This window comes from Simochromis diagramma, unplaced genomic scaffold, assembly GCF_900408965.1.
Source record: "Simochromis diagramma unplaced genomic scaffold, fSimDia1.1 OVJJ01000545.1, whole genome shotgun sequence".
Taxonomy (NCBI): Eukaryota; Metazoa; Chordata; class Actinopteri; order Cichliformes; family Cichlidae; genus Simochromis; species Simochromis diagramma.
This window is the reverse complement of record NW_024387371.1, coordinates 7,363,721-7,373,530: the sequence shown is the minus strand read 5'-3', so window position 1 is coordinate 7,373,530 and position 9,810 is coordinate 7,363,721. Positions and strand designations below refer to the sequence as shown.

The window sequence follows — 9,810 nt, the reverse complement described above, 5'->3', positions numbered from 1 at the left end:
TTAATCAGCACTTGGCTATAAACTTGTCATTTGACTCCACACGTGAAAACCGATATGCCGCTTTATTTTGTTACGTGTTTAACTTTAGGATAACTACCATGGAGGCAGGAGCCAGGATAATCACCGCTTCCCCATGTTGAAGGAAGGAGTGTGCAGCTAAGCGTCTTGTTTCTGAGCCCCTGCTCTGCTCTGCCTGCTGTCTCATTATACTGCTGCTGTGCTGCTGGAGGACACTGAAGGACACAAGCGATTGAATTCAAGTGTTGTATATTCCCTGGAAACCAATCAAGAAAAGCCCCAGAATAATAATCCCTGTCCGCTGTCATGATTCATTTTTATTTTGTTCCATATTTTTCTCTGGCTTTTGAGTCACTCAGAAAGAGTAGTTCCAGCATAAAATCAATGTTCCATTAAAATTTAATGACCAGGAAGGGCTTAATAGTGGTGGAACAGATGCCTCTGCTTTTGATAACGCCGACATCTCAGGAACTCTTATTCAAAGCTACATTGGTGCTGTCAGGTCCTCTGACCACTCCCGTTCCGAGCTGTTGTGAAAAACAAAGGATATTGGCATTTCTGTGCCTCCGAGCGGTGAAATTAAAAGTTAGTAAATTGACAGTAAAGCTCATAAAATCCCTCAAACATTGACAGAGGAGGCTACAGCTGATGGCACATTATAGTCATAATTACAATTACTCACTCTGCTAATGTTGACTAAGGGATACTCCAAACAGATACCAGGCTGGCCATTTTCTAAGTGTGTGGGCAAACATCTGCAGGATACATGTGTGTGTGCATGTGTTGATAATAAAAACACAAAAACACCCCGTTATCATTTAATAAAATCATATTTGACTGTTTTAAAGGGAAGAGTGGACTTGCAGGTTCCTTGTGCTATTGTTTTTATTAACGTTATCATTGCTATTGTTGTCATCATTATTAATTGTAGCAGAACAAGATAAAATCAAAACACCCCTCAGCAATCATGGCTTAAGTTTCTTCATACTCAGCTGGAACAGAGAAAGACAGACAGAGAGAGAGAGAGAAGGAAGATAAATAGAGAGAAAGAGAGGATGAAAGTGGAAAATCTTAATCAGTTTTTTTTTTCTTTGAGGACCATATGGAAGGTTTCAAGCAGCCAACCATATGTTGAAGGCTTTTGTCATGGAAATCATACTTTTTGGCACTTTTTCATTGCGCAGCCAAGCCGGGCACATAAATAGAAGAAAATAAATTAAAAAGAAAAAAAAAATACAACTAAAAAGAAAAACAGAACATGATCAAATCTTTGAGAATACACAGAGTTTGAAGGTTTTTTTTGTTTGTAACTTACAACAGATAGCTTTTTAATCAAGACACTCCCTGATTCACGTGGCCACCCAGACTGCAATTGGTACCTGTATTTGTCTTTTTTTTTTTCTTTAAATAAAAAAAGACAGCATGAATAGAAAAAGAGCAATTAAATGTCTACATGCATTGTCATATTATTGCTGTGATATATTTACAAATATATTTACAAAATTATCAAAGAGGAACAATGTTTCCCTACGTCTAAATCAGTAGTTTGGAATCAAATTGTGCCTCCCTCTCTGCAATTAGTATTTTCTCTGAGGACTAGCTGTAATACTCGCAGTTTTAGATAGAAGCCTACAGGTATAATATATGTCCAATCAATCTTTTTTTAATGATCTTGGTGCCTTCTGCCTTAGTAAAGGTTTTGGAGATGCCTTATATGCCATGGTGAAATGTAAAACATAGAGTAAGTTGGAAGCAGTGATCTCTGCATTAGTTCACTAATACAGCGACGTGTGTTCGGCAAGTTAATCAGGAGACAGGTGGTTTGGATGCTCTCATGCAGTGATTCAGCTGTAGCGGTTAGGCGAGCATTGACAGGATGATGGTGAAACGGGGAGGAGAGGACGGACAAACAGAGCAGAAGCTCATCCTTACGCTCTTTTATCCTCAGCATTGTGTTTTTGTTTTATTAAGGGCAAGCTCAGCATTACTGTGATCGTGCCATCCATTTGGAATATGCAAATAGCTGACAGTGCATTTGCCTGCTGGTGCTTGACCTTCCCCTTGGAGGTCGCTCACCGACTCAATTACGCTCCCTATCTGCAGTCTGTCTGCAAACACCTGTTATCCTCCCACACTCCGCCACCCTCCGCCAATCCCACTTCAGCACATCTCATCCTCGCTGCGTCTGTTTAGAAGCAGTTGGGACAGGATGAGGACGGCTGTTGGGGTGGGGAGGGATGCGGGACAAATGATGTGGGAGTTAGAAGTGCATTACAGCGCGTCGTTTTATTGCAACAGTCTTGAAAACTTTCTCCACCAAGGCAGTTCATGTCAAGATCATTTTCATTAGTGCTGGTTAAGATGTACGTGCAGCCAGCTTTATTCTGCCTCAGAGATTTCCTTCAACGGCACGTGACACGTTTGGGATCGGTTGCGACTTTATTTAACTATATTTAATTGCTTTATTATGTCAGTGTGTTAAATGAGATTTATTGTAAACCTTCTAGCAATTCAGTTACTCAAGCTGCCAGAAGATATTTTTGCACCTGCTTGGTCTGAACAACAGTAATACTTTCAGGTGAATACGAACAGATTTGGATACTTTCTCACAATTATTATTGCTTTTTCACCTTTGCAGACTTGGTGTAACTTAATTACACCTACATCATTTGACTTGTTTTTACATCTACATCCATGTCTATGTCGGCCGTTTATAAAAATTCCTTGTCGCCTGAGATTTAAAGACAGAAAGTCCCGGAAAATCTTCAGTAATGAGGAGGAAGAGGAGGGGGAGGTGGACTTTGGAGAAACCGTGAGATAAAGTTGTTTCATTTTATTGCCCTAGGTGGAGTTATGATTGTTATACATGTCAATTGCTATGTCAGGTAAGTTATTGCCACAAAAACAAAAATACTTCTGCAGTCATTCATTTGAAGTCTTCTAGCGCTGCTACTGTACATTGTTCCTCTTTAAAAAACTAAGTCCCATGGACTCTCTACAGTTTTCATGCATATAAACATTTTCTTTGAAAATCAGCAGCATCTTACAAGGTCAATGGATGTTCCTTTTTTAAAAATTATAAACCATAAATAAATACATGATAAATAAGCAAGTCTTCAATAAATACACAAAATCAGGTAAATAAATAAATAAATAGATAAATAGGTAAATAAATAAAGTATTTACATGATAAATAGATGGTATGCATCTAAACCGTGGGCGGAGCTTTTAGCGACATATAAAACAGACAAACAGAAAAATTTGACTGTCACTTTGTAACTGAGGGTGGGTGAGTCCATACCTTCACTCTGAGGTAACACTGGCGGAGGGGGGGGGGAGCACCTCGAACACTGGGTGAAGATTGCTCGTAAAGACTGGAGTTTATGGAAGCCACCACGGTGGAGGAAGAACAACGAGTTTTCATTGCTATAGACGAGTCAACCGCACATGGCACTTATTATAACGACGAGATCATTTGGTCTGGCTCTCAGTGTCTGTGCATCAGGGTGAGACTATGAATTTGATCAGGCGGAGTGCGTGATAACCTGTTCAACAGGCCAACGTTTTAAAACCACTGCTCTTGCAGAATTGAATTGGATGACCTATGATCTTAAATAGCTTATTTAACTCAGCTTTTTTTTTTTTGTGAGTACCCACAGTTACAAAGAAGCATTTGATTAAGAAGGGATAATCAGCACAAAAAAATAAATTTAGAAAAATCAAATAGAAAAATAACATCCATTGAATTGAAACACTGGTGTGGAAAAGGGGTTTGTGTTTTTTACCTTTTAAAATGATCTCCCTTTTTTGCAAATACTGTCATAGTTCACATTTTCATAAAAAGTTCATGTTGGCAGTTGCAAAAGAATTCAATTCTTAGCAAATAAAAAGCAGCATAAAAATACAAGAGGTCATTTTGTCTCTAAAAAACAAAAGAACACTGTTAGTCCTTTTTTATGTTTTTTTTTCTTTTTTCATTACTATTTCCTATAAAATATCAGGATTCTAAATATTATTACTATTGATATCAATATCATATTAGTCATTGATAAAAATTCACATGCCAGGCCTCATATATTATCGTGTGTGTGTGTGTGTGTCTGTGTGTGTCTGTGTGTGCACGCATGTCTTTGTGTGTTTCCATGTTCCCACATCCGTGGCAAGCATGTTGCTGAATTGTGTACATCTATCATCTACAGTCTCTATTTGGGGGAAGGTTGTTTGATTGTATGTTTCTGTGGACGATTAGCTACTGTGCAGGGGAAAAAATCCAGCATCTTCTGAAATTGTCTTTGCCATAATCATTAGAGTTTCTTCACGTAATCTCAGTGAAAATATTGCTTTCTAAAAAAAGGGAAGAAAAAAGGCATGGAGGGCAGAGTGAACAGGGTTATTGGTTGTGAACCTACAACAGGGGTTCAGTGTTTTACTTCTTCCTTGTGGTTAGTTGTCTGATCCAGAGTCATCTTCGTCTGCAGAGCCCTTGAAGCAAGCTGACTCATAGTGCTTGTTCAAGTAGGACTTGAGAGCGAAGGTCTTATTGCAGCGCTTGCATCTGTAGTGTTTGAAGGCAGAGTGTGTTTGCATGTGGGCGCGGAGGTTTGAACGGTCAGCAAAGGCTTTGCCACAGTGGGCGCAGGCAAAGGGCTTCTCCCCCGTGTGTGAGCGCATGTGACCTTGAAGCAGCCACGGCCTGCTGAAGGCTTTGTTGCACACCTCGCACTTGTGCTTGAGGTCGTGGGTGAGGATGTGCATGGCCAGCGCTGGCATGGATACGTACACTTTACTACAGGTGGGACACTTGCGGGCCATCTTGCTGTCCAGGCTGCGATGCGTCTGCTTGTGTCTGCTGAGGTTGGAGGAGGTGGCGTACGTCTTGCCGCACTCATTGCAGGTGTGGCGAGGCGTGCCGGCTCCCCTCTCCTGAGCCCCACCGTTGGCACTGCTGCTTCTGGAGCCTCCACCACGACTCTCCCCATCTCCCTTTCGCCTCGAGCGCCCGTCAGAGATGAAGAAGGCATCCATGGTGTAACCCTCGGCCAGGGCCTCCGATTCACCAGTGTAGAAGCCGCTGGCGGTCATGCCAGACTGGGGGCTGTCGGGGTGCTTCAGGTCAGGGTCACAGTACTCCCCTCCGCTGCTCACCTGGGTGTACAGGGGGTCTGACACTGGTGAAGCAAGCTTGTGCTCCATCTTCTTCTCCCCCTGGTATACAGATGGCGTGATGTAATCCTGGATGTATCCTGGACAAGAGAAACACACAAACACAGTTGGCCAAGGGTTGTGATGAGTAAGGACACAGTGACATGCTAATGATTACATGATTGTAGTGTTGCATGATGGTGAAAGACTGAGTGGCAGAGCTAATTTCATTTTTTCCACAACCCACAGGTTGTACAGACAATAGCTCAGTGATGCAGGGAAACGTGCAAGCTCAGCTGCGTTTAGAGAGGTTGCAATTTTACAATAAAGATGAGCGCTAGATAATAGCTCATCAAAGAAGTCTCCTGTGTAGGAAGATGCATATTAAAACCCTTCTTAAATGTAGTAGGCTCACTGACTGGCCCGTCTTTCACTGTGACTGCTGACATCAAAGAGAATTATGTTTTAAGACTAAATCCTAGAATAAAAATCTCCCCTTTTTTTACTATTTTATTTGAAAGCTTTTTATACAGGTTTAACAAATTAAATGTGTTTCTTTGCTTGTTGTGAAACAGACTAATGTGATACATGCATATCTAATGCAGGTCTTTTGTGCTACTTCTTCAAGCAGGTTTAAACATGATGCAGTAGAGCAAGGCCCCTAAGTGATTTAAACTGCGCAGAGCATGGTTTCAGAGTGATATATTTTATTGGCATCATTCAAGTCTTTCCTTTCTCTCCGAAGCAGCTCAGTGCTACAGGAGCTAGAAGGCTGGCTGGCAGCTAAATGCATCAAAACGTAACTCGATCTAGCCTTACGTTATGAATCTCTGGAGCATATACTACCTTCAGGGTTGATATTCTATAGGTTAAACATAAGCGAGCAAACATAAAATGTGGTGAAATTTCCTTCCCCTGACAAATAGTGCATAACTGCAGAAAAAAAGCCATTCCTGCACCGTGTGCAGCAAGCAGTGGAAATTAGGTATTGACTTCTTTTTTTAATGAAATTCAAAGTTTTGAAGTGATCAATAGGCTATCATCTGTAAAAATAGTGCAGCTGTTAGAACAGCTGAGTGCTGGAGAAGACAGAAATAATGCGAGGAACAGATCAAGTACCTGCAACACACAATAGCAGTCTATTGAGAGCGTGCTTGATATTGTGCAAAATGGCATCATGCACGTTTTTTGTGAAGAAGGTCACCTGTCTGCAGCAGTGAGCACACTGAAGTACCTCCAAGAAACAAGCCATTAAGAAATCAGTTGAAGTGCTCTCTTACTGCAGCGTCTCCATTCCCAAGGGTTTGAGTTCACACACCCACTTTGTCAAAGACATGACCATGACACCCGGGGACAGGGAAAACACCAGGCCTGCGCACACATTATTGTGCTGCACTGCATGGCTTCACTTTTTTAAATGCACAGATGGTGTTTGTCAGAAAGAGAGGAACACTTGTTTTCAAAACCAGATTATTAGAAAAAACACATGTTTATTTATCCTTTAAAAACATATTCTTATAATTACAGTTAAATAGGCAAGTGCTGCTTCTGCTTCAGAAATTAAATCCACCTGTTTTGCAGCCACACTATTAAATGTTATGAATATAACTGCATGCTACAAATCACAGCATGGGCTTTTTCTGCTTAGTTTTTTTTTTTTATCAGCAAAGCATACTTTGCTGCATCAGTATAAGCAGAATTGTTTACTATGTTTCAATTACCCAAGGTCAGACACGAAGCTTTAGGACTCGAGCTGTATCAGCCTTTACAGCCCATAGACTCATTTCTGTAATGCAAAGCAAGCATGTAATTAATGGACCCTCTCAGCCACCCCTCTTTGTTGTTCGACAGACACTCAAGTCAAATGTCTCCACAATGGGGGGAAGAAACTCTCCTGGCACGGCAGAAGTGCTGATGTTAGGGATTTCAGCCACGCTGAGGATTCTTTTTTTTTTACCTTTTTTTTTTTAACTCGGCATGAAAAGAACAATTCTTTTGTTAGAATTAAATACCTTTTGTCAACATTAATGTTTTGCCTTATTGTGTTTTCTTTCTTTTTAATATAATGCATTATTCACGGTGTTGAACAATAGATTCAAGAACAATAGAGAGTGACAAAAATTATACAAATGGATTTCTAATTATTTTAAATCTTGCAGAAGGAAAACTAAAAAACAGAATTAGTGTAAGCTGCATTATATGATTAAATATATAAAAACGTTTTAACAGACATAATTTTTTTTAGTCTTCACCTGGAAGTTATTTAGAGTTTTGTAAACCTGTTCAGTCTCTTTTGCCCCGAATAACATTTTTTTTTTTTTTAATCCCCTGTCTTTTGAATTTCACCTTGTTGCTGACAAGGTTGAATAACAGGTGGGTATGAACACAGCATTTAGCCGTGGACCGTGAAGCCTCTCTCGCCATGCAAACATCCCGAGAAACCACAACAAAGACTCACATATGGCCCACCAAACGTGGCCACAAAATGGAAGCGGCAGGCTTAAAGCGGACCGTGAAAGTGAAGGTCGCCTCACAGCTCTGACGGGAGCTTAGTGCGAGCAGTGAGTGTGGTGTCCACAGTGCAGCTATGTGCCTTTCTTCGTGTTTACTGTACATCTGTCACGTGATCGGCCTCATTGCTGCCCCAAGCATTTTTGTCTCCCTTTTCTCCTTCCCCTCACTATCCCTTTAACCCAACTCCCCACCTCCCTCCTGGCTCTACTGTACACTGTGTTAATGTCTCTTGTGGCGGCGATAGGCCTGCACGGCTGAAACTCTAACCCCTGCTAGTTTTCAAATGCCCGGAAGGAAGAGAAAGATGTAGTGGAGCGATGGGGGTGGGGAGACTGTGCATGCTCCATTTGGATGGGAAGAGGGGGGCAAGGGAGGATCGGACCGTGATCGGAACTCAAGGACAATAACAGCTAAGGACAAATGTATCATCTGATGCTCATCGCTCATATTCATGAATTTTTTTAGTCCACATGATGACCAGATATAGTCAGCCCATGTGCGTTCAGCCACCACAGGTTGGTGCAGTCATACAAATACGTAACAGGAGCTTCTCCTGATTAGACACACGTTTTGCTCCCTATTTACATAAACTAATCCGTGGCTTTGACCTGAATTGTGTCTGTCCTTCACTAGAGTCAAAAAACAAAAGTCTGGGAGCACACTGGTGGGGGTGGGGTGCCTCTGGAGAGGATTATTTAGGATACCAGTGCAAAAATCAGCTGGCTTAATATAACATCTAAATTAATTTACATGCTACAAGCATGCTGTTGGCTGACTCAAAGGAAATTCTCACTCAACAACAAAGCAAAAGAAGATACCATCTGTGCTAAGTGTGGAAATATCAGGCATGCTGAAATCAGCACCGGAGCTGTTTACAGGCAGGAGCGCTAGCACATCTTTAACTGGAGCAGCTCGGACTGGAGGCATGTTAACTCACCATTCTCGCTGAGACGAACCCCGAGGCTGGTCACCGAGTCTGTGATGGAGCGTGCAAAAGTGAACGAGTCGTCCAGGTGGTGATGATGATTGGAAGTGGCCACATTGGACGAAGAGAAATCATCAAGCTTGATCTTCTTTACCAAAAATGAGCGGGGCATGTTTCAATGGATAAAAACACAGAGCTGAGAAAAACGCATGAGAGAACTGAAAAGACCCTTCTGAGGAAGCACACAAGCAGAGCTGGCTTGACGATAATCCTTGTGGTTAATGTGAAGACAAGAGCCAAAAACATAAGATAAGAAAGAAAATGGAAACCAGTGGACAACAAGGCTGCCGGCAATGCTGTGTGATACTCTCTGGCTCCCCCAGCTTCCCCCGGAAAAATAAAAAAATAAAAAATAAAAGCGATCCTGTTCAGCACTGGATAGCTCCTGTGATGCAGCAGGCTTAAGGGACCAGTGAGGAAGAGAAGAGATGGAGACAGACAGAGAGAGGAGGGAGAGAGAGAGACTGTCAGACTAGCTGAGATCAGCAATCACGCCAGCCTTTATATGGGGCACAGGCAGTGGAAGATCAGGTGGTGCTGCGAAATGGAGCTGCTTAGCTTTAATCCATCAAATGTCCCCGGGGACACACATCAAATTACTACTGAACCGTCTGTGCATTCGCACACAGACAGAGGAGAAAGAACACAGCCAGACCCCCACTGCCCCCACTGCTGCTCCCCCTCCTCCTCTCCTCCCCTCCCCCTTTCACCCCTCTTATGCTCCATGCTCAGAGGAGGAGTAAAAGAGGAGGGTAGACAATGGAGATGTGGATGAGAACACACTCAGTGTCCTGTCCCCCATTGTTTTCAGATGAAGTGGCACAGTTTATGTTTGTCTTGTACAGGCACGGCCTCCCTCATGTCACCTCCTTTACCACAAACAGCTTCAGATCTTTCCATCCCTTCGACACGCCGCACTGTACTCACATGCTGAGAGCACACATACAGTACAGAGGAGAGGCTATCAGAGCGTCTGGGAGAGCTGGACCTTTTTTAAAGCTGCACTGGATTCCAGCACTGCTGACGAGCTTGGCTACAGGGAAGTACAAGCGCCGCACAGCTCAGCTTCCCCCTCTCTCTCTCGCTCTCTCCCTCCCCATTACCAGTGCACAGATGTGTGTCCTGCCATGCGTGGCAGTGAATTATCTGAT

At 42.5% G+C, this 9,810-nt stretch overlaps 1 protein-coding gene across 1 annotated transcript; it reads right to left on the bottom strand.

Annotated features, from left to right (window-relative positions):
• Positions 1-3,250: 3,250 nt before the first annotated feature.
• On the bottom strand, positions 3,251-9,110 carry scrt2 (scratch family zinc finger 2). Its single transcript, XM_040008224.1, has 2 exons — positions 8,612-9,110; positions 3,251-5,261 (listed from the first exon to the last, which is right to left on the bottom strand). Exons 1-2 carry the CDS (start codon positions 8,769-8,771, stop codon positions 4,462-4,464), a joined length of 960 nt encoding a protein of 319 aa, XP_039864158.1. The 5' UTR covers positions 8,772-9,110; the 3' UTR covers positions 3,251-4,461.
• Between the last annotated feature and the right edge of the window lie 700 nt (positions 9,111-9,810).

What these genes read in the sequence shown, in the direction of transcription:
- scrt2 (XM_040008224.1), bottom strand. Translation starts at nt 8,771, where the DNA reads ATGCCCCGCTCATTTTTGGTAAAGAAGATCAAGCTTGATGATTTCTCT. An exon ending in GGTTCGTCTCAGCGAGAATG is followed by an intron (nt 5,262 to 8,611) that starts GTGAGTTAACAT and finishes TCTCTTGTCCAG; the next exon opens with GATACATCCAGGATTACATC.